The sequence below is a fragment of the Muntiacus reevesi genome, chromosome 7 (assembly GCF_963930625.1).
Source record: "Muntiacus reevesi chromosome 7, mMunRee1.1, whole genome shotgun sequence".
Classification (NCBI taxonomy): Eukaryota; Metazoa; Chordata; class Mammalia; order Artiodactyla; family Cervidae; genus Muntiacus; species Muntiacus reevesi.
In genome coordinates, this window is record NC_089255.1 from 49,580,225 (window position 1) to 49,605,744 (window position 25,520).

Genomic DNA, 25,520 nt, shown 5'->3' on the forward strand with positions numbered 1-25,520 from the left:
GTGTTTTGGGGAGCATCAAGAGGACTCCATTGCACAGAATCCTCCCCATCTTATCCCTCGGCCTGGACCACGGCTTTTCCAGCGCTGAAGTCCTACATCTAGGCTACCAGAAAACGGGCTACTAGCGCTTCTCCTCAGTAAGAGGGCAAAGTCTCTCTTTCTCTCTCTCATTCTGACACCCCTCCCACCACCCTTCTACAACTGCTGCTAGTATTGTTATTAATTGTGTTATTTTACATCCAATTTTCTTAACCATAATCCACCCTTGATCTCTAACACATACTATGCTGAAGCATGTTGATACTGACAATTACTCAGTTTAACATTTACTAATACATAAAAAGGGCAAGTACCCATAACTGAATGAATACAAACAAAATTAGGCAAATGTCAACCTGAGTGAGATCACTGTTTTTGAATCCCATAATGTTCAATGTAGGCAGTTTTATAAAAATGAATTATGAAACACAAAGACAATAGAAATATAAGTTATTTATTAATCAATCCACTTACAAAGCAGGTGGCTTAATGCAAGCTTATTGACATCTTCACATATGATCCATGGGAACATGTCTTCCACATACAGACAGTGATGTTACTGACTGATGCATTTGCAATCTGGGGCATATTAAGCATATTTAGACAAATAAAATTAGGCTATCCTGTATATGAAAGTATCTTGATAATATGCATCCTGAAGTGGATTAAAACTTTCTCCAAAAGAGAAATGTTAGTACATTAACTTAACTTTAATATTCTATATTATGCAGTAAATCTTAACTATAGAAATTAAAATTTTTAAATCAGTGATCGACTCTTGGTAATGTATGAAGTGGGAGTCTAAAACCAGAGCAACAGTAGGTTGACAGTATAATTTGTGCCTCACAGTATCTGCAGATTTACTGTTTTCAAGCTTAAAGAGAAATAAAACAAGAGACATGTAGATTCAGCTGACTTTATTTATCTTTAAACTAATAAAAATCCCTTTAGAAGTGATTCTGGGACCTTTAGAAGATCTATGAATGCACAGATACCTGCCGATGACTGCAATTCTAAATCCTGACTAAATGTGTTTACAAAAATCAATGTAAGCAGATATCTTTACTATGCGTGCTTAGCAGAAGACTGAATGAAATTCTACATGTCTTCAATTTCCCTAAAATTTTGTTAAATCTGCAAGTATATACAATCCAGCTAATTGAAATTAATATTTAGTGTTCATCAGAGCTGTTTCACAGCAGCAAAAATTGAATCTGGGAAATAAAGTTCTAAACGATGTAGGAAAAAGATAAATACAATAGGAACAGCAGTCTAAATGTATGGTATTAATATTCAACTCTATCTGTATTGTGCTAAAAGGAAAAGGATACACCAAGAAGAATTCTATTGATCACTCTGGTGATGTGAGTACCACCTGCATCTGATTGAAATGGTTTGTATTCTGTTCCCGGTATCGAGGGTGGTGTTGAGCTCAGAACTCCATATGGTAAATACACAGCAGCCGTTCTGTCCTAATTAAGGAATGTCTTAATACACAATATTATCATCTTCTAGAGGATCTTTATACATTAAACTAAAGTACATGATTGATTAAATTAAACGTTAGTAATGGATAAAAAAAATTCATAATTCTCAAGACCTGGTACTATGTAAAAAACAAAAAGACCACAAAATTCTACTTACTAAAGCAGCTAATCTTGCCTGCAAGTTTAGGGTCACAAGCCCATAATATGTGCAAAGAAATGCAATACAAGGAACCATGCAAAAATACAGGAAAATGATACAGGAAAAATGTCAAATCTAGAAAAAAAAAGCTTTTATAAATACATCAAAATCAACTGTATACATAAACTGTAGGTCTAGCATTAGTTGTACCATGTAGCAGAGCCAGCACTCTTTTAAGTTCAAGGCTTCCGAATCTGCGCAGGTAAGTCATGCCATCTTTGGTTGACTGCAGTACCAGGAAGGTGGGAATGAGAGGGAGGGTAAGAGTTCTGAAACATGGTGTCAACTTTCACTTGGCAGCTGGGCCTCAATGTCCACTCTGCAAATGGGGCACTTCTTATTAGTGATCAACCACTGGTCAACACACACTTGGTGGAAAAGGTGCATACAGGGAAGGCGTCTATCATAAGCAAACAAAACAAAAAGCAAAAGTTAATTTTAAGACAAGTGCAGTGGCATTTAAACAAATGATACATACAATACTTCAGTAATGTTCTGAAGTTACTAAACATTTTCTCTTCTGTTAAAAAAAGAAACAAAAAAACCCTCCCTGCTCAAGATTATATACCTACATTAAATTAATACTTTGGGCAATGTAATGTATTAATGACCAAGATAATTAAATATCACAGCTAAAGAATCAAATTATATAAAATCTCAAGAATTTTAAGAACAACAACTATAGTAACAATTATTCCAGCTTTGTTTCTATACATGAGCTGCCAATGTATTGGAGTTGGCAATATGTTCCCCACAACATAATACTGTAAATATATTTTTAATATCAAATCACTGTATTTATGAAGCACTTTAAAAAAATTCTCACTTAATTCTCTCTCGAAAGAATTATATAGACATACAGCAGCCATATCATACTAATTAAGGAATGTCTTAATATGCAATATTATTTTCTGTCTAGAGGATCTCTTTAACACATTAAAGTACATGACTGATTAAAGGTTAATAATATTGTTTCATGAGATCGTTTTCATGTTATATCATACTATGCTACTCTTTTAAAAGCAGATTAAACAGATATGTATGCTTTAGTACACTACACTATCAATTAGAAATAGAGAAATAAAGCTTCCATGCACTAACATGCTAATGTTAAATCTAACAGTAGAGTAAAGGTTACTGACTTAAGTGTCAATTTCAACTTCCACCACTGTTGAGTTGTCATACATTTCAGAATTCCTATTTTGTAAAAATAGCTAAAAAGAGGTGTTCTAATTTCTCCCTGCACAGTATTGTCAATACTGTAAAAAACAATTATCTATATTTATAAATCTTCATTGGAAATAAGTCAATCAACCTTCAAACAGCTTCAAACCCTCAAACAGCTTCAAACAACCTTCTATGTGATATAGTAGACAATAAAAGTTTATAACTTTTCTCTCTCTCTTAGTCAACTGAAGAAATATGATACAGGTGTGATATATGTTATAGAACTTGCTTCATATGGGATTATGTTACATTAGAAAAAACAGAATAGGAACGAAACAGTTACTTAACAGATTATAAAAAGGAAAGTCTAAAATATTTGGTTAGATAATAATATTTTCTAAATCACATAGTTGCAAGAAGAAAACAGTCTACAAATTGAGAGGAAATTTTAGGACAAGATCACTTTATAAAAGATAATGTAAAACAAACTGCATGGAGCTAATCTGGATCCCTCTCTTTAAGCTTTGGAGAAACATTAATATACATGTTTTGGCCTCCAAAGTCTCTCACCTCTCAAGTTCTCTGTCCTCTGCAAGGTTCAGATAGGACAATACTGACCACAAAATCTCCCTGGCCAAGTCTTGGTGTGGCCCTAAAACAGGTAGTATATTTCTCTTTGATGTTAATACAGAAACTTAATCTTTTTACTGTTTAATTCACTATTACAAGGCAATTCTACATATCAGAGACTGGTAACAGGGTATGCTAGGAGTAATCTTTATTTGGTTTCTAGTCTGCTTTATAATAAAATTCCTCTTTTTTTGGCTGTGTTGCAGGTCTGTAGGAGATTAGTTCCCTGACCAAGGATTGAATCAGCACCCTCAGTAGCTAAAAGTGTAGAGTTCTAACTACTGGGTGACAAGAGAATCCCCTCAAATAAAATCTCTTGTACAGTTTTGACAATGAATTTTAGATAATTAGTGTTTAGTTACCTCACATCTTCACCTTCCTCTAAAATAGACAAACAGATAGTACATTTTTCCTCTGTATCTTCCTCAGTCCCTTCTTCCCCATCTTGTTTGCAGTGCAGTTTCCTCTGTGAGAACCAATCAGTTGTTACCTTGTTAGTAGAGATGACATTATTGAACAACTGAGTAAAGTTTGTGTTTATTTTAAAAACAAAACAAAACAAAACCATACATTCACCCACAATATATTTCCCAGATAAAATTGCCATGAATTAAAGGATGAATTAAGTGACTATTATCAACGAAGTGTTCTCTTAAGACCCTTAAATAATCAGCATCAAAATTAAAAGTAACAGAAATTCATTAGTCTGAAATCTATCATTTCTAACCCACAATCAGGATCATATATACTATTTTGTCCCATCGTGAGGCACAGCCAGATAAACTTCATTTCATTAATAAATGTTTCAGATAATGTTCAAAAATGAACGTCAGTTACAGTATTTAGCTTAAACAGTTGAGAGGACTTACATTTAATGGTAATACCCCATTAATACTCTTAGGAAAAGGGTGAAAAATACAATGAACAGTCATTTTCACACTTCATTAGTCTCTATAGTATAACAGTTTGTTGAAAGAAATTTATTTAACAGTACATAAGGAATATAAGGGTAGAATATAAGAAATGTAGGTCAGTTAAGTTCCCATCCAAACAACTGACTAGCTAAATTATGGTACCACTATAGGATGGAATGCTGTATAAGCTATTATTAAGAATACAGGTCATCTGTAGGTGCTGATATAGAATAAAAAGAAAATGGACAAAAACTGTACGTATATTATTTCCTTTGAGTTATTTTTAAAAGTGGAAGAAAAAATACATACATATGCACATTATTAAAAATTCGTGGAAGATCACCTAAGAAATCTTTAAGCATGATTTTTCTTCTGGGAAGGAAAACTAGGATCATTAGAGTAACATACTTCAATTTACAGTTTTAGATTTTTTAACCATATGCATATATTGTTTAAATAATAAAAAAATATAGTTGATAGACTCCACAAACTTGAAAAAAGTCCATGATATTAAATGTTATGCATTTCAACAATAATGTAGATGTTTCATAGAATAAATGCTTACCTTTTTGTATTTATGTGGATATGTACATCTTTCAATTGTCCCCTGGGATGCTCCACGATTAACATTTCCTAATCTTTCTTCTAAATGAATAAGTTCCTGAAGAAGAATAACTAGTATTAAAAGCCAGTATGATTATTCCTTGAACAGCACAGTCAGTATTGTAAAAGCAATAAAGTACCATATTTATAAACATGTAATGTAAATAGAGTATTCAAAAACCCATATATGGTAAGGCAAATGGCTGTTTGTAATTATTTCTCAGCTAACTGAAGTGGTACTTAGGTTTCTTTTTCTATAGCAATGCTTCTCTAAAAACTAAGCTTAGTCAAAACGCATTAGGCATTGATTATAGTAGAAAAATATTTTAAAAACCTAAATGTTTTTCTAGAAGAATGGTTAAATAAATTATATTCATCCACCCAGGAGAATATCAGAATTATCAAAAACAATGTAATAGTCAAAAAAACTGATAGTACTTATTTCCCAGATATATTGCAAAGAGTAAATTTATACAAAAAATGTTATCACTAAATTCTAATGTATTACAAGCATCACACAGGTTCAGTAAAGCATATAAGTCTAGTGCATTTAAAAATTTTGTTAACTTATTTTGTATTGGGGTAGAGCCAATTAACAATGTTGTGATAGTTTCTAGTGAACAGCAAAGAGACTTGGCACATACACATACATGTATCCATTCTCCCTCAAACTCCCCTCCCATCCAAGCTGCCACAAACATTGAGCACAGTTCCACGTACTGCATTTATTAAAAAAAAAAAAAAAAAAAGTATTAAGGTTTTTCTTGTACATTTAATGGTATGGTTCTTTATCTGATATTTATATTTATTTAATAAATTTCTACATTCTTCTATTATTAGATATTTTCAATTACTCTTCTTGAATATTCAGGTAATTTCTGATGCTGATTAATATTACTTATAAATCTTTCTATAACAATCCCTAGAAGCAATATAGATGTGTTACTGCCTTTTGATCCCCAGTCACTGCAGCAATCCTATAGTTTAATATAACTATTAATATTACATATACTCTCTTTTTGCATTACAGATACTGTGGCAAATATCATTAATGCTATTACATACCTCAAAATTGCCCCTGAAAGGACCTCTGAATGATGTTCCATCCAAGCCTGATGAAATGTAACGAATGTGAGGATAGCCTGCCATGTCAGGAACCTATTTTAAGAGAACAGGTAAGCTAAATGAATTAAGAACAGGCTCAAGTTTTACTGCTACCATAGAATAATTCAGATACTCAATTTTCTCCATCTAGCGTCTCAAAAAAATCAACTTCAGGAAGAATACATAACTCCAAAAAAGGCATTCTGTTAACAGGTTCCTCTTCAAAACTGATCTTGTTTATAATAACTTTTAAATTATCATCAGAAGGAAAAAAATAGAAACAGCAGTTCCATGAGATAACAGATTCTCTTCTACTTGATTTATTTTGCACAAAGAATCCTAAGTAGAGAATACTCAAACCTAAGAATGATGCTCTTAGTAGCCTAAACATATAAAGAGTAAAATTTTTATAAGATCTGGTCGATTTCAGAGAGCTTTATTGTACAGTATTAAGAAATAGAAATGCATAAAATTTTCTAACAAAACTTAATTTCAGGATAAAAGTTTTATTTCCCTTTCTCTAACACCCAAATAGCCAAAGGTACCTTTGGCTGCTCTTTTGGTTTGGTTCTATTAGTGAAGTTTTAACAGTTTTTAATTTTTTGTTAGCTAAGGTCAATCTTCACAATCTTATTTGTGAGCTCATCTACTTGACAGAATTTGCTTGTAACTCCAAAATCAATAGTTGTGCTCTCACAAGTCATTCACAGACCTGCACAGAGCAGCAAAAAAATCTGAGCTGCCCAATACGTGCTCCCAGTTGAGGAAGAACAAGACCCTGCCCACTCGTTTCAGTTCCTACACTGTATAAACAAGTGTCTTTTTTGCAATGTATTAAGTGCAATGTTTTTCACATTTTTGTACTTTTTATAGGTCATTTTGTTGTTTAAACTGATCCCCAAATATAATGCTTAATTGTTAGCTAGGGTTCCTAAGTGCAAGAAGACTGTGATGTGCGTTATGGAGAAAATATGTGTGCATAAGCTTCGTTCAGGCATGAGTTATGGGGTCATGAGCTTGGCCATGTGCTCAATGTCAATGAATCAACAGTATATATCAAATAAGTTGTCTCTAAACAGAAAAATACATTAAAACAAGGTTATGCATTGGTTGTTGGGACTGGAGGCTTGCAATAACCTAGGGCTATATTCACCCTGGGAATAATGGTTCAATAATGGTTCAATTCACAGTAACTCTATAGTACATTAACTACCATGAATAACAAGAGCTGACCGTAGTGTTACGAAGGGGATATTCTGAGACCATTCTTGCATTTTTATAAACAAATCTCCAGACTTATTTGGCTTCCACTAAATCATAATACACTTCTAGCATGTTTTACAACTTTAAAAGACAGTTCACACATGGAAAAGAATTTAAAATAAGCAATAATTTCTACCCTTTAAGTAACCTATTATTTAAGTATCTGCAACTTTCCTTATAATCAAGATCAATAGTATCCAGCTCTAAGCAGATAACCTATCTTCCTATACATCTCCAAGAGAAATGAAAAAATCAGAAAGGAACTTCTGCCTTTCAAATTACTTAAAGCTGCACTTCTCCTGTAACCCTCCCTGGCCTTCTTTCTCTAACTTTTAGGGATAAGCTTCCTCTTTCTCTTACCCAAAGGTAAGCTCTATCATTTACTCCCCTCTTCTCTTGTTTCCCCAACCTGGACCATCCTTAACTGCTACCCACCCTTTTCCTGGATATCTTCAAACAAATCCTCCCTAATGTTATCCTGTTTTGTCTTAAACCTAAAATTACCTTCATGTTTCTCCAAACCCAGGTTCTCTAATCCTAATAGTGAGAGACTGTTAGTCACTTAGTCGTGTCCGACTCTTTGCCACCCCTTGGACTAGAGCCCGCCAGGCTCCTCTATTCATGGAACTCTTCAGGCAAAAATACTGCAGTGGGTAGCCATTCCTTTCTCTAGGGGATTGTACCTACCCAGGGATCAAACCTAGGTCTCCTGCATTGCAGGCAGATTCTTTACCATCTGAGCCACCAAGCAAGAATCAATCCTGGAACAAATGCCAACGCTATTTCCCACTTTCCCTTCACAGCCAAGTTTATTAGGCAAGTAGTTTATATTCAGTTCCCACATATTTTAACTTTCCCTACCTTACTGTGATCTAAGAGGCACCCCAATCTCCATCCCTCACCATTACTGAAATCACTTTGACAAAAGCTGCCAAAAACCACTCTAAAGCCAAATGCATTTAACATTTTTCAAACTTTACTTTTTTGTGATGAAACTCTACTGACCATGCTATTTTGACATTATTCTAACTTTGTTTCTCCTCAACTACCCTAGCCAATTCTTGGAATTATTTGTTTGAAGTACAGTTGTTGTTGTTGTTTAGTTGCTAAGTTGTGTCTGACTCTTTTGTGACCACATGGACTGTAGCCCACCAGGTTCCTCTCACCACTGAGCCACCCAGGAAGCCCTGAAATACAGTATTATCATTTAAATACAGTATTATTATTTGCCAAGGTTCTTTCAATCTCTCATCAGTCTGCACATTTTTCTTAGAAATCTAATCCTCTTCCATGGATTCATGTAACATGACAGACAAGTGACACATGTAATATTTTATATTGACAGATAACAACCTATCTTTAACTCAAAGACCAGTTTATTCTTTGGAGATTCAGACCATAAACCCAACTTCCAACTGGACAGTCCACCCTGACACATATGTATCTCAGATTCAATATGTCCAAAATCTAACTCACCTAACCCCGTCCCTAAATCCTCATCTAATATTCTCCAAATTAGTGAACGGCAGCACCATACACCTAACAACCAAAGCTAGATATCTGGGAATCATCTTAAATATTACTCAAACAGAGTCCATCATTTTTAGGTCAACTGCCACTGCCCTTGTTCAAGCATTCATCAACTTTCATCTCTCCTACTATAATGTGTGCTTCCTTCCACCATGAAACCTATTTTCCACACAACTGAAGAGATGGTCTATTTAGGTATAATCTGATTAAATCATTCTAACAACATAAACATGATCAACACATTCCTCTTTCAATGGAGTCTAATTTCTAGTTTCCTGGCAGGGCATGTATTTCATTGCTGAGTGACCTTCACCCCTAAGATCTAGAAACAGCAACTAGGATTTCCCTGTGCTTATGCTATCTGAAAGCTCTTTACATGATGTAGCCACTTTAAGAGCACCCTTCTCTATTCCAAAGCTTGCTTAGAAGTTGCATGTATAGTAAAGTGTCTTGGAAACCTTCTCTGTAATACTTCTACCCCTACAAAACTACTCACTTCTCTGTACTATGCAATATGTATTATGTGAAAAGTAAACTCAATTTTTGCTGAATTTGCTCTTTAGAACTCAAACTGGTGTCAACAAAATCTGAATATGTTCAAATCAATTATAATTAGTATAGTTTTTCTACTGATCAGAAAATAAAGTATGAATGCATTAAAACAGACCCATGAGCATTTATGATGATAAAGCACATGTCCCACTAAAAGTGGATAAAGATTGTCATGTCAATATAAAAGGAAAAAAATGTCATTTTTTACTTCAAGAAGAGTATATGTAACACTGCAAATACAAACATATATTTTACTGCATCTAATACCTTCTTATAGCACAATTTCAATCTAATAATTCTAATCCTCTACTGAAACACCTATTAACAACTAATACATTAAAAATATTTCCAATAAATAATTTAGAAAAGAAGAACAGTTTTTGAAGGCAACTATGTTAGAATTTTGAAATCTTCCTATTTTACCATTAAAGGTAGAGCTCCTAACTGCAAGTGATGAAGCCGAGGCGGTGCATGGTAATGGGCCAAGTGAGGATGCAACGCTCCAGGTGTGTAAGTAGCTGCAGTTACTCCAGCTTCAATTCCCAGTTCCCTGACAAAACAGAACAGTTTAAATGTTAGACATCCTTACAGTCTCTATTATCAATAGAAATGCAGGAGTATGTTTACATTTTTTAAGGTCACCTGAAGATTCTTATCTTACTTAGCTGAGAAAAAAAGATAAGTTAGCCCCAAAGATATAACTAATAATTTCAAGTTCATTTTAGAAACTAAAATTCAAAGGTTCAATTTTGTGACCATGAGGAGCAAGGCGTTTGTATCCAGGTACTTCTGTCCTTACAAAGGAAGGACATACAATGAGTGTCCCTAAGTTTCCTTCCAATCTAAAAGTCTGATTTTTCATGAGAAGCAAATACAATTGAGTTTACTTTTTTGGTTTATATGAATGTTGCTCCCAGGTCTTTTGTTTGTTGGATAGTGCCTCTGGATTGTTGGCATCAAGGATAATTTGAAGAGTAAACACTTCTATACCTTATAAAGCAAGGGTAAACAAAATTTTAGAAAGTAAAACTGGTAAATATCAAATCTCCAATTATTTATTCTTATTTTATATTTTGTCTGAAAAGTCATTGTGGATCAAGATTTCAATAACTACCTACAGACAACAGATTCAGAAAGAAAATTAAAGCAAATTTGCCTCCATTTCTCTAGGAAACAACTCAAGCCTGGAGGATCCAGGCTGGATTTCCCTCATCAATAGCAGGGGTTAAGGGAGGTACAGCAAACATGAGTACAAAGGTGGGGGTGCTGGATAAAGAAGTTATGAAAAATTTAGGGATTTTACTTTGATGGTAGATCTCTGAGAAACAACAACAAAAAAGCTCTACTCCAGTTTGACAGGGTTCCCTGCCCTAGAACTCAAGCTGCAACTCTTTCCTCCCCAAGTCTCTTATGACTCACCCAGAGACAGTGAGTCACAGCTAAACTGGAGTTCAGTTTCTCTGTATTATCCTTAAAAAAAAATTTGTATATCTAGCTATTTGCAGTGCTAGGTCTTACTTGTAACACTCAGGATCTTCAATCTTGTTGTGACATGTGGGATCTTTACTTGCAGAATGCGAACTCTAAATTATGGTAATGTGAGATCTAGTTCCTTGACCAGGGATTGAACCCAGACTCCCTGCATTGAAAGTCCAGTCTCAGCCACTGGACCACCAGCCAAGTCCCCACATTACCCTTACCCTACAAAGTATCTCTTCCAACCTTTTCTACCACAAGAAACTGATCACAGCTCTGAAATAAACAAGATACTGACCAGGCAGATCTCTCCGGAGCCTGTCGAGGATGTGAGGACATAGTCTGAGGCACATGAATATGATGCCCGTGACCATAATTTGGGTGCATCCTATGTGGATGGGGTGGGGGGCGTTCATGTGCCCGCCTGGAAACACAGAACACAAAAAGACCACTGGAAATAATTGAATAATTGGTTATTTCTTAATGAAGAAAGAAACAATCTAGCATTAATATTATAAACATCTATAGATTAGTCTTGAAATTAACTCTGTAATAAATTATAAAAATGCAATATAAAATAACCTAATGATTAACAATAAATCAAGAAACCATAGCCCCACAAATTCTCACTACTCATTTATTTCAATGTCTCCAATCCAAATATCATCCAAGGGAAAAAATAGTTATCTTTATAATCTTTATATAGCAGGTATTTTAAATAGAATAACAGGAACTAAATGAAAATAAAATTTTAAAAATTAATACTCCAGCATATGCTACGGACACAAGGAAGTTGTTTTAAGAAATGGAAACTATCTTGCTTCATCTTTTTGCTGTAATAATATTCATTCATTTTAATGGATAAAACTTCTAAGGGAAAAAAAAAACTTCTAAGGAAAAAAATTTAACCTGTGTATTTTCTTCAAACATATGCAAATACATGTCAACACATCTGGGAAACTGGTATTACTTCTATTCACACTCTTTATTCATCAGTCCAGCTTACTGTATTTTCTCTTTCTAAAGTCTGTCAAATTTGCAAATACAAATAGTCACAAAGTTCTAAACGAATGGCACTTGAGAAAAAACAGTTCTAGGGATTCATTTCTATAGTCTAATTCTTATTTTCTACTAGTTTCAAACACATATACAGATTTTTCATGTTTAACCTTAATGACTCAGAACAAGCAATTTTCTAGATACTGGAAGATAGAAATATTAATTAGCAACTTTCTATATAAAGGGTCACTATATTAAAATGACAGAAATAGTCACAGATTCTAAATATAACCTTAAATTATATAACTAAAGAAAGAAGTTACACAAGTGCCAGATCATTGATTAAATCAAGAATCTGTAAACATTCTGTAAGGGCCAAATACTTAATATTGCTTGCTCTCTAGGTCACATGGTTTCTGTTGTAACTACTCAACTTGTGGTTTTTGTAGTGTAAAAGAAGCTACAGACAATATATAGATGAACCAGCGTAGCCATTTTCCTGCATAACTTTAATAGGCAGGCAGAATAAGACCAACAAAGTACACTGCCCCAAATTAGAACATCAGGTCCTGAGTTTTCCAAAGAAAACATAAAGTTCTTTTTGTTTTTATAGTCTTTTCACATGAAATAACCTGATTTAAAATTTTTATGTCAGCACCTACAACTCAGGATAAGACATTCTGGTTAGTAAAAAATTAATTTCCTAGTGAACTGAGGATTAAATATAGCTATATCACTTCTGAAGACTTTACAGTCTTAAAAACCAATGGAAATAGAAGGCAAAAAGAATAAAGGGTGATTATCTTTTTAAAAACATAAAACATACGTTGGATGCTGCATCATTCTCCTTCTTTGAACTTCCATCCTCTGCATCATTTCATGAGGATGCAGTCTTTGTGCTGGAGGTGCTGTGGCTGGAATATGGTGTGAAATTGGCTGGTGTGTGGGAGGAAGATGCTGAGGGATTGGTGCAGCTGTACTGGCTAAGTGAGTTGGAGGTGGGGGTGCCACGGGGTGAGATGTTGCATGAGATGATATTTGAGAATGGAAAGCATGAACAGGATGAGGAATAACATAATCCACTTGAGGCGGAGGCTGAGTCTGAGGAGGAGGGTTTCCATGAGAGTGGGGGCAGGCAGAGGTTTGATGATGAAGTGGTCTTGTCAAAGAAGCATCTGTAAGAAAAGCACAAGCACCACAAGGTTAAACATATATTGCCATAATACATTTGTATTATACTTTACAAACATATTAGTGTATTTTTATTTTATAAATACTTTATCAATGCTTGAGTCTGCTTAGTCTTGTTTGGCAACCTGCTTTCTTCTTTGAGTAATCATAGGTATCTTCTCAAGTCAATATATATAGTTTTACTTCATTCATAGCATTTCATTACAGGAAGGCACCTACATTTATTGATCGCCATTGATAAAAACTAGAAGCCATTATCAAATCGCCATTGATAAAAACTGGAAGCAAACCAAAGCTGCAATAAACATCTGTGTATAATTCCTCTTGTACTCTCTTTCATACATGCATGTACACGAGTGTCTGAACACAAAGGCACACACTCATACACACCACTCACAGAAAGTTTCTATAGCATAAATTCCTATAAGCAGTTCTGAGTCTGAAAGAATAATTTAAATTCAGATTATTGTTGTTGATCATGTCCGACTCTTTGTTATTCTATGGACTGCAGCACGCTGGCTTCCTTGTCCTTCACTATCTCCCAGAGTTGGCTGAAACTCATGTCCACTGAGTCGATGATGCCATTCAACCATTTCATCCTCTGTTGCACCCTTCTCCTCTTGCCCTCAATCTTTCCCAGCCTCAGGGTCTTTTTCAATGAGTTGGCTCTTCACATCAGGTGGCCAAAATATTGGAGCTTTAACTTCAGCATCAGTTCTTCCAATAATATTCAGGGTTGATTTCCTTTAGGACTGACTGGTTTGATATACTTGCTGTTCAAGGGGCTGTCAGAGTGTTCTCCAACATTACAGTTCAAAAGCATCAATTCTTCAGTGCTCAACCTTCTTTATGGTTCAACTCTCACATCCATACATGACTACTGGAAAAAACAGCTTTGATTATATGGACCTTTGTTGGTAAAGTGATGTCTCTGCTTTTTTAATATGCTGTCTAGGTTTGTCATAGCTATTACTATGCTATACTATTACAAGTGCTTTAAATTCCATGGCTGCAGTCACCATCCACAGCAACTCTGGAGCCCAAGGAAATAAAGTCTGTCACTGTTTCCATTTTTTTCCCCATCTATTTCCATGAAGTGATGTGACCAGATACCATGATCTTAGTTTTCTGAATGCTGAGTTTCAAGCCAGCTTTTTCACTCTCCTCCTTCACCTCCATCAAGAGGCTCTTTAGTTCCTCTTTGCTTTCTACCATTAGGGTGGTATCACTTGCATATCTGAGGTTATCGATATTTCTCTCAGCAATTTTGATTCCAGCTTGTGCTTCACCCAGCCTAGCATTTTGCATGATGTACTCTGCATATAAGTTAAATAACCAGGGTGACAATATACAGTTTTGATGTATCTCCTTCCCAATTGTGAACCAGTCAGTTGCTCCCTGTAAGGTTCTAACTGTTGCTTCTTGACCTACATACAGGTTTCTCAGGTGGCAGGTAAGGTGGTCTGGTATTCCCATCTCTTTAAGAACTTTTCACAGTTTGTAGTGTAGTCAATGAAGCAGAAGTAGACGTTTTTCTGGAATTCCCTTGCTTTTTCTAGAATCCACTGAATGTTGGCAATTTGATCTAAATTCAGATACTAATTGACAAAACACCTTTCCCAAAAGTTTACCATAATTAATTACCATCAACAGTACATGAGAGTTCCTAATTAGACTGTCACATATTTTACATGCTAATCAGAAAAAAATTTTGTATTCATTAATCAATTATATTTCTTCCCAGAATTATCTATTCACATTGTTAGCTTATAATTCACCTTTTTCTTATTGATTTATAAGTATTCCTTGTCATAAGGTAGTATAAACATTTTTCCAAATTGTCTCCTGGTAATTTTACTCTGTCAAAAGTATTCTGCTTTTGTAAAATCAAATGTATAAATTATATATTTATAAACACATAAATCATGTTTTCCTTAATCATTAATGGTTATAGAGCACTATAGAGAGGAAAGGAACTTGCAAGTCCTAGCCACGCCTGTAAATATATATTTTCACCACTGCACTTCTCTCCCTGCCCCATGCTATTTTTCCTGTGCTGTATTAAGGAGAGGGCATATTTGCTAGCAACTTGCCATGAAAATCAGCCTTTATAAAGATGGTTTCATCCATTTCTTCAATCTGAATCTTTATGTTGCAAAATGACTGTTGAAAGGTCCCTTTAGGGAATACTTTTCTTTCTTACTCTTAAGAGATGAGCATCAGTTTGAGGTCTAAATAAGTTTGTCTCCTCCTTGGATTTCAGCCCTAATTTCATTTCACTTGTAAGATTTTCTTGGTAGTCTGGTATGGAGTCATAGCATTTCTCTAGTTTCGTTACAGAAAGATTACCTTCAATTTTTAATTGCTTTGATTCGAGCAGCAGGAGTGAAAGTTAGGTAACCACAGACTCATTCAGCCATACGTCAAAGGAAAACTTGTTAGCATATATTTAAAGGAAACTTTCACTGAGCTCAATTTAAACTGTAAGACATATTTTTAAACTAATTTTCTAAAAGTTGCATTTTCAAATCAATATTTTACTCTAAGAAGTCACAAAGCTCAGTACTTCTTAGTCATCAAAAAAGAAGTTACTAAATTCTCTAACTGTTAACTATTCTTCCTCAAATTTAGAGCATTTTTCCCAGTTTCACAGCAAGGTTTTCTAACTATATAATTATTATACAAGAAATAACATTCACAAATATCACAAAATGCTAAAGTTTTGCTTTGGAATGAATCAATTTATTTAACTCTTCATTAATCATTTTTCAACTTTACTAAGGTATAATTAACAATTAAAACAATATATCTAAAGTGCATAATATGATAATTTGACACATTATACCACGTGAAATGACTACCACAATCAGTTTAATTAACATATACATCACCTCACACAGTTGCCAATTTTTGTGTGTGGTGAAAACTTCAGCCATCATTATGATGCACTGTTTATCTAAACAAAATAATTACTAATCATTGTATAAAGGTGATATATATATATAAGTTTAGCATGTCACTTTAACCCAGCAATCTCAGTCCTAGGAAGTTACCCTACAGACTAGTTGAAAACTACAAATAATTTAAATGTTCATCAATTGAGGACTAATTCAATATACAATGGAATATTATGAGGATATTAAAAACAATGAGCTAGAATTTTATGTACTACAAAAATCTGAGATGTATTGTTAAATTTTTTAAAAATAAAAAATGAAAGATAGGCAAATACTATGTTTGATATGATCCCATTTTTTTAAAAAAGGAGAGATACGTCATAATAAGAGATCTGTCATAATAACATGTGCAGAGAAAGGAAATTTCTGAAAGGGTTTATAATGAACTATAAACAGTTGCTACCACTGAGGTATTGGGATTAGTGGGAAGAATGGAGAAGGATTTTAACTTCTTATATTATTCTGTGGTTTGAATTTCTTAAAGTGTACACAAGTTACTTTTATGATAAAAAGAAAACATTAACTTTTTAGATTAGAACATAAAAAAGCAAGGGATACACTTATAAATTGCTTCAATATATTATTTTTAAAGAGGAGGGGGAGAAAACCACACATTTTGAGTTCCCAATAAAAGATGATAAATGAAAGATGAGTATCAACAACTATTACGGAACAGCCTGCACATCCTGCCAGTGTTCACACACGGAATTTGTCCACTGGTTAATGTTTTGCAAAAACTTGCACTCTTGAAAAGATAAATGATGTGTCACCAGATTTCACTGTACAAATTCTGGGTTGACTCTAGCTATGTATGCAGGACACAGATTTTTAAAATTATAGGGCTGGAATCGTAAGAAGAGAAATAACTGAACATTATCCCTCACATGTAATCAGAGGACAAAAACAAATTTCCTTGCCAATGTTTTGCTTTACTCCTGGCATGAATTTTCAGTGCTTTTTTTAAAAAATAAAAATATTTAATAAGTTTCCATCTGATTATTAGCCTATGATTTGACGAAGCAATAAATATATGCTACACGGCCTAAGGTCATTTCTCATTTCTTGTATCATATAGATTTTAATTTCTTGGAAAAGTCATATCTGATTCTATTTTAACTGCTTGCATGAAAAGAGTACAGAAAACCTTTCTACAATTGTCTTTCTGTCAAGGAATTTTCTCCTGTGTCTCAGTTAAGTTTCAGAATTCTTAAAGTTTAATTTCCTATGTATAGAAACAACTACTAAACCTTCCAATTTCTTTTTAATACTAAAGGATAAATATAAATTCCTTAAAATTTCCTTTTATAGGAATCTAAAGTACCATTCAATGTACTTCTAATAGATAGACATTAAAACATAAATGTTAAAATGTAAATTAGACGAATATGATACTTTTTATTATTTTCCCAGACCTTTTAAAACAACATCTGCCGTTTTTGCTTAAGAAGACCGCTTTAGGTATGTGAGGTGAAGGAAGGATGAAATGGGAAAAATACACTCCACTTTTAGGTCAAGGAAATACTAGAAATTTATAAATTAGAATTACTGAAAGGTTATTAAATGGAGGACAGTACAATGCTTCATTTATGTGCCTCTAAGTTCTTTGCCTATTAAATTTATACTTACAAGGAGGTGGCATATAATGTCGACAAGATGACAGTGAGGCTGGTGGAGGGGGCTGGGGCTGGGGCTGGGCAACCATGCTTGATCCATAACCATCTATGGATAATGGCTGACTCGGGGCAGCGGCAGCAGCAGCCTGATGGCCAAAGATTGCAGCTCGGGAAGAAGAAACAGGACAGCAGGGGTCAAATGCAGATGCTCCATGAAAACCAGCACTTCCATGACTTCTGATACCACTGCTGCTCAGGTCTACTGGCAATGCCTGCTGTATAAAGAGGAACTATGTTTTATCTTTCTAAAATTTGGTCAAAACATTGTTTATGGTATACTGTAAAAGTACTCAATGTAATCTAGAAAAATAGAATCAATAAATTTGAAACTGGTAAAATTTTGAGTGTGAAGACCTACTGAGCACCAAAAAATACTATGTGTATCTTGGATTGTAAAAATTAAAGTGCTTATCCACGTAAAAACTATAATCAATTTTAAATAATCAAGCATGTGATAGTGCTTGAACAAAAGTTAATGTATTATTTTAAGATCTATTTATCTTCCATATACTAGATCTTAAGAGAGAAACTTTTAAATCATACGTTGATATCCTCCTTTACACCAAAACTCTGACTGGTAATTTAGGACTCCTTCAGAAAACATATAATCATGCCACTGAAAACATTCAAGGTTTCAGGTAAATATCTCATTTTTAAACTGTACACAGCAAGGATTCAACTAAAACTCAAATAGTGAAAACATTATCCAAGATAACAAAGGGTCTAAGATTATTCAAGCTAAAACTATTAGTTAGCTTTGCCTCTTAGTTATCTTTTTCACTTAAAAAAAATTAAACCACAATTACTTTTATTAGTAAGATAATTTTAGGGAAGGATCATTTACCAAGTTGAAAAATCAAAGAGTCTAAATTCTATCCCTACTAGAGCACTTTGAAAAGTCCTAAGGAAAACAAACACTTTACCTTCTACTCTAGAGCAGCTAACAGAAACAGAATTGCTTCTTCATATTCTTGAGTATTTTAAGTATAAGCCTTTGCTTAGTGTTCAGTACAGCTGCAATTTTTTAAATGTGATTAAAGAAAATGAAGATGTTATATATGGAATCATATGTAGGGATTGTTCACTACTGAAAGCTGGGGGGCTAGAGGTGAGGAAAGCGAGGGTAATGCATTTAATAGAGGCCCAGGTCACTTAGTTCAGTGAGGAACCATAGTGGTCTTAGTATATTTTAAAAATTTATTTTATTATTATTATTTTTAGAGACAGAGTGGTCTTTGTGGTTTCAATGGCCACCCTGTTCAGAGGATAAAAGAAACATAAGAAACTCTGGATATTAAAAGGGAAGGAGGAGGATGGTACAGAATGAGGGAAAGACAATAGAACTACTTTCCTCTTGTACATTATGTGTCTACAATCAATTAAGTAAATATCTGACATCTTTCTTCGGAGTTGGCAAATACAATATCAGCTTCTAATGTGGATAAATAAGGTTTAAGAACAATATTTTAAGATTGTGAATTATTACTGATGACTCAAATCCTTTGTGTATTTCCTATTTACGTTAAAATTTGGCAAATGGACTGGAATATTAACATACTATGAAGGTGAGCAAATTTCCTATCTTCTTCTCCAGTCAGTGATTAAGAAAACTCCCAAAGAGTGAGTAAGGTAGGGTGAAGGTCCTCCTAGAAGCAACCGAGGGTAAAGTTAAAAGCAGAGAATAAAAAGGGGGAAAAAACCAACAGAGAGAACCCTCTTCTTCACAATTCCAAGAGTTTACTCAATTCTTATTCTAGAAGGAAAAGTGGGGTTAAGCAAGATGGTACAGAAATAGCAAATATTACTTATTTGTTGTCCAGTTGCTAAGTCCTATCTGACTCTCTTGCGACCCCACGGACTGTAAGCCCACTGTAAGGCTCCTCTGTCAATTGGATTTCCCAGGCAAGAATACTGGAGTAGGTTGCCATTTCTTTCTCCAGGGGATCCTCCTGACTCAGGGACTGAACCTTGGTCTCCTGCATTGCAGGCATCTTTACCACTAAGCCACCAGGGAAAGTGAAAGTGAAAGTTGCTAAGTCGTGTCCAACTCTTTGCAACCCTATAGTCCATGGAATTCTCCAGCCAGAATACTGGAGTAGGTAGCCTTTCCCTTCTCCAGAGGATCTTCCCAACCCAGGGATCGAACCCAGGTCTCCTGCACTGCAAGTTGATTCTTTACCAGCTGAGCCACAAGGGAAGCCCAAGAATGCTGGAGTGGGTAGGCTATCCCTTTTCCCACGGATGTCCCCGACCCAGGAATCAAGCCAGGGTCTCCAGAATTGCAGGCAGATTCTGCACCAACTGGGCTCTCAGAGAAGCCCTTTACATAGATCATAAATAATGCATAACACTAATTAAACTATTCTATCAAAAGAGAAAGCTACACCCAAAGGAGTAGTATGATAGAGTCAAGTGACTACTAAAACTTCTCTGTTGTTAAGACTAATCCTCCCCAATCTTTCTCTGCCTATCTACAGTTTGACAATGAGACAACACACAATTATAAATCCTAAGATTAGTCTCCTTCTCCTCAGCTTCCTACTATGTCCACACAGATCTCAAATATAGACTATATGAGACTATCTCATGTACATGTGGTTAATTTCAGAGTCCTACAAAGAGTTACACGAATCTCAAACTGTTCATATCTCCAAAACTTCACTCTTTAGCTCCATATCCATTATCACTATTGAATGCCTGATCCTGCTGATTTTCCTCAAGGTTTGTGTATACTCCAAATACTTCTACTTAGAGATAGATGTTAGAGAAGATCTCCTGAAGAAGGAAATGGCAACCCACTCCAGTATTCTTGCCTGGAGAATTCTGTGGACAGAGGAGCCTGGTAGGCTACAGTCCATAGGGTCACAAAGAGTCGGACAGGACTGAGCAACTAACACTTGAGAGAGAGAGAGAGATGAGCAGGTCACACCTATATTTGACACAAAACAATAAGAGATTCTACCTATAATTAAGTCACTCAGGTTGCTTTTTTAGGCCCAAAAGATAGAATAGGTATAGTCAATCAACAGATGTTAGTACTTAGAACTGCTGTTAACAGAGCCAAAATATCATCTAAAATCTCTTTAATCACATTTCCTACTAAACCCTTTCAATTTTTTTTTATATCAGCAGCTAGTTTCTTCTTAAGGGAACACTTCACTTTCTCAATTTTAATTTGTCAGAACCAGAAGAGATAATCATCAAAAATTTAAAAGACGAAGCAAGTAATGTACTTGAGGAAAGGCCAGAGGGTACAGTGGAGCAGTTACTCTGAATTTCACTTTAACTTTTTCTAGCCCATTTTTTTTTAGCACATGTGTCACTTACCATTTTATATTACCCATTTTGTTTTTTAAAGTATGCACCACCCAGGTTTACATCACAATTATACACAGAAACAATACAGCAAAAGTTAAAATAGCACATAATACCTCACTTTATTTACTCCACGTGATCACCAATATGAATTTAACACTATTTGACATTTTAAGTACTCATTAATAATATCAATCAATTTACTTAATTAGCAAAAAAAATTACTGATAATTTTTTTTGCTGACATTTCAATTTCCCAGAAACTAAAAACCTAATCTGCTCCTGAGAAACAGAAGGTTCCTCCCTGTATGGTTTTGCAGCTGAGAAGTCTGTTTATTTCTAGATGAGTGGAGATTACCAGGAGGCTCTAGAAGAGGAGGTAGAGGAGGAAAAAACTGGGAGAATTTCCCAATTTCTCATGAATGAGGCTGACACTGCAGTTTCAACATCTTTGTTTGAAATGAAATCCTAAACATTAAATCCACTTATATTTAAACTAAAAACACTGAAAAACATTCCAGAATAAAAAATAGTATCCAATTATCCACATCCCTGGTCCCCTCAATTGATTGCAATCATTTACAACATAAGAAAATCCTAAATACTTAATTAAAAAAAAAATCACAGATCATTAAATTACGCCACTCTTGTAGGGGCAAAAAGAATGACTTATTTGGTACATAAACTTTATCATTAGATTTTTTTTCTCTGGAAGGAACTGCAATTTTTAAAAATTAAGGAAAAATAATAAAAAATAATAATAAATAAAAAATTAAGAAGAACTCATCAAATTCCACATACCTGGTCATGGTAGCTGGCACTGGAAGTACTATTTGCTCCACAAGGTGGCTGTACTTGTGGAGGTCTTTCCACAGGACACGCAGGGTCACTAAAGGAAGGAGACACTGGGACGGCTGGGTGGGCAGGATGATGATGGTGGTGGTGATGCTGAAAATGGTGGCCATGCTGCTGAAAGCAACTGGTGTGTGGATGTCCTAATGCATGGTGATTCTGCGATGACCCTCCACAGGGCGAGTGCTGGGGACAGCAGGAAGGTAACCTAGGCATTGCAGGAGGGCCAGTTTCTGTTACAGCATTAGACGCAGTTCTCCTCGAGTCATCTTGAAATGAAAAAATGCACAGATCAATTAAATGATCAAGCCTCACTGTGTAAAAAATATGTGTGTGTGCTTAGCTGCTCAGTCATGTCTGACTCTTCACAACCCCATGGATTGTAGTCCACCAGACTTTTCTGTACATGGGATTCTCCAGGCAAGAATACTGGATGGAGTAAAGTAGCCATTCCCTTCTCCAGGGGATCTTCCTGACCCATGGACCAATCCGGGTCTCCTGCATTGCAGGCAGATTCTTTACCATCTGAGCAACCTTGTGTATAAATGTGTATAAATAGGTAAATAATAAGTGATTAGTGAATTCAAGTATCTGTAAATAATAATGTGATATAGTCACATTCTTAACATGTATATCCTGTAATTTTAGGCAGTGGTCTTCACTGGGATTTCTTCCAAGCTTCAAGAGGCTTATATTAACCATGATGTTTAAATATGGCAATAAATCACCTTTTCCTAGGTCATGATAAATTATTAGTTTTTTAAAATAAATTATTAGTTTTAAATTGTATTTTAAAAACTCCAAAGTATCATGAGAGTCCTTTCACTACATACAACAAATGCTCTTAACACTATAAATCATTCCTATATAATGAAGACTACTATGTCATACTTCTTAAAATCCTAACTTCTTAAAGATACAACCATCCAACTCAGAGCATATCTGGCTAAGTCTCACTAACGTCCAAAGTCTTTTCCCTTTCTCTGGTCTCTAAACTCAGACCCAATAGAACAAAAGAAATGATGAGATTCTACCTGGTTGAAAATTAAAAGTCTCTTGTAATAATTTTGTGACTCAAAGTTGAATAGTGGGATAAAAGAATGGAGTCAGATGGGCTTAAATTCTAATCCTGAGCCTGTCTAATTTGAGTAATGTGATCTTAAGAAAGTTATTTAATCTCTTTCTCACCTATTAAATGTAGTAGTAACTATCCTGCATGGTTGTTCTTAGAAAAGATAATAATCTTCTAGGTACAAAACATCTGAGTCCTAATTATGCTCTGTCACATGCCCAGAGTTACTTTGAAGGTACATTCTCGCAGGCCAGAAGAAAAGCAAATGTGTTCCCAGAAGGTTTATCCTAGTGTTTCAAACTCCTCTAAGAAACAGCACCCTTTCCTCAAACTATGTATGTGCAAATTAAAAAAAGATAAAAATGGAGATACATTTTTTACTTAAAAAAGAGGAATAGAAAACCCAAAGCCTGTCTTTCCTTTCCCCCACATGACTCATGAAGCATCTCCTCAGAATCCTTAGGATTCTAGAGTACACCTGTGTTCCAGTCATATTTCTAGAGTAACCAATACCAGGGATACCCTATTCCTATTTGGCTCACAATACAAAGCTATTCTCTTCCGGGTCAATGTACCAATTAGGAATCTTCTGGTTATTTACAAACAATACAAAAAATCCAACCAAAACTGGCTAAAACAATGAAGGGAATTTACAGACTCACATAAATGAATCTGGGTGGCTCTGACTGATGGGTGTGATTGCAGTACACCTCCCTGTAATTCTCCAGGGTCTGCCCTCCTATACATGTCCTATTCTGCTGTTGCTGATTCTCTTCTGGGCAAACCTAAACTCTTCCTAAACCCTGTTAGGCAGTATCTCTATTCTAAATCTCTGAATATTGTTGTTTTTCCCCCTCAAGTTCCTATTCTGGCCTATTTGGGCTAATTTCCTGAGCCCTTTTGTATAGGTTCTTAACCTGAGAACTAGAATTCAGGAGTCTGTAAACTCGGATAGAAAAGAATTACACTAATCTCTAATAGCCTCCTGGAATCAGTATTACCTTCTTATCATAAGTTGAGAGGTTAAAAATCACAAGTAATTTATAACAAAACCAAAAAAGATAAAAAGTCAAACAAGTTGTTCACTTTTAAAACATAAGTGATAGCAGATTCAAAGTCAGTTCGATAACTACATCCCTTTCATTCATTTGCATTTCAAATTTCTTGAGTAACCTGGATAGAATCACAACTGGCATACTAGGAATTGACTATGATCAACAGCTATCTTAGTTATGCTGAATCAAAAGTAGCTATTTTCTATAGGCTATAATATTTACAGCAATATCATTATTATAGGATCTTCACTTCCTACAACATTTCTGAGGTTATATCTCAGTCCCCATGTCAAAATGTTACACAAGTAAATGCCATTTATTATGTGTTACCTCAGAAAAGTAAATAAAAAACCTTTAGGACACTAAATCCATTCAGTGGATGGACTAAATGACCTTCATGGTTCCTTCCAACTGTGACACATTAATTTTACAAATCCAAAAACTCTAAGACTCAGGATTTAAGTCTGTAACCAGAGCAAGAGACCTAGGGACTGCATGACCAAAGTGACAGATATGACATTTATCTGTTTAAAAATGACTTGCCCTCTTGGTCTTCAATTATTCCAAAAACAAAGGTCACAGTGAGAGAAGAGGAAGCACAATAACTATAATATCCTTAAGGCTGAATATATATTTAAGGGGTCAAATGATTAACAGTATGCCCCTCAAAAGAGGACTGACCTTATAGCTCTACTTCTTAGGGTACAGTTTTGACTTCCAATTAAATTAATATCTGTTTTCCTACAGTCCAGAAGCTCTTTGTTGCTCAAACAAGGTAGAAATCCAAAGTAAAGACAACTGAATCTCCTCTTGTTCAAGAGTTAATAACCAAAGAAATCTGCCAGAGCAGGGTGAAATACAAAGATATCTGATAAAGCAAATAAACCCTGCCTTTTTAAAATTAAAATTAGACTACTGAGTGTCCACTAAAAATAGACCATCACAAATCTACATCAGAGAAATTAACTCCATATCCCAGTGACATCAAGCTGGTTAAAGTACTTTTACTGTAATTCTAGGAAGATTACTGAGATGTACTCATGCTTATTTGGCAAGTCTTACATATAATAATAACATGGCTAAGGATCTATAAAGGTACTGGAAAATACAACAGTAAAAAGGAAAGTCTTGACCATTAAAATAATTTAGGGATATTGTTTGCCTTTGTTGTTTTATCTCTAGCAACTAGAAACAAGCTACAATGTAGGCAGATCAATAAGCACTTGCTAAATTTAAGCTAACCTTGCAAGGGAAAAGAGGCATGCCTGCATGGGAGCAGCTTAGTGCTAAAAAAAAGGAAGACTTGATCTTTTGTCCTCAAAGAGCTCATCATCAAGCACAGAGAAAAATTTAAAAAGAAATCAACCAGTATTGTAACAGAAGCTCTGGGTTCTAGCACAGTATAGAGCAACACTGTCCCCCAAGGAGTATCCAGCAACAAC

At 34.9% G+C, this 25,520-nt stretch overlaps 1 protein-coding gene across 9 annotated transcripts in view; it reads right to left on the minus strand.

The window, feature by feature from the left end:
• Positions 1-472: 472 nt before the first annotated feature.
• The window catches only part of RNF111 (ring finger protein 111), an 80,682-nt gene continuing 55,634 nt past the window's right edge, over positions 473-25,520 (minus strand). For 4 of the 9 annotated variants that reach the window (XM_065940855.1, XM_065940857.1, XM_065940856.1 and 1 more), the window contains exons 6-14: positions 21,901-22,220; positions 17,738-17,999; positions 12,790-13,138; positions 11,263-11,415; positions 9,912-10,038; positions 6,105-6,197; positions 5,002-5,097; positions 3,885-4,012; positions 473-2,125 (exon numbers count right to left, since the gene is read on the minus strand). In XM_065940855.1, the coding sequence (XP_065796927.1) occupies positions 2,008-2,125; positions 3,885-4,012; positions 5,002-5,097; positions 6,105-6,197; positions 9,912-10,038; positions 11,263-11,415; positions 12,790-13,138; positions 17,738-17,999; positions 21,901-22,220 (1,646 nt within the window). In that variant the 3' untranslated portion in view covers positions 473-2,007. The remainder of the gene's footprint in view (positions 2,126-3,884; positions 4,013-5,001; positions 5,098-6,104; positions 6,198-9,911; positions 10,039-11,262; positions 11,416-12,789; positions 13,139-17,737; positions 18,000-21,900; positions 22,221-25,520) is intronic. The other 5 variants (XM_065940859.1, XM_065940860.1, XM_065940863.1 and 2 more) reach the window with 5 other exon arrangements.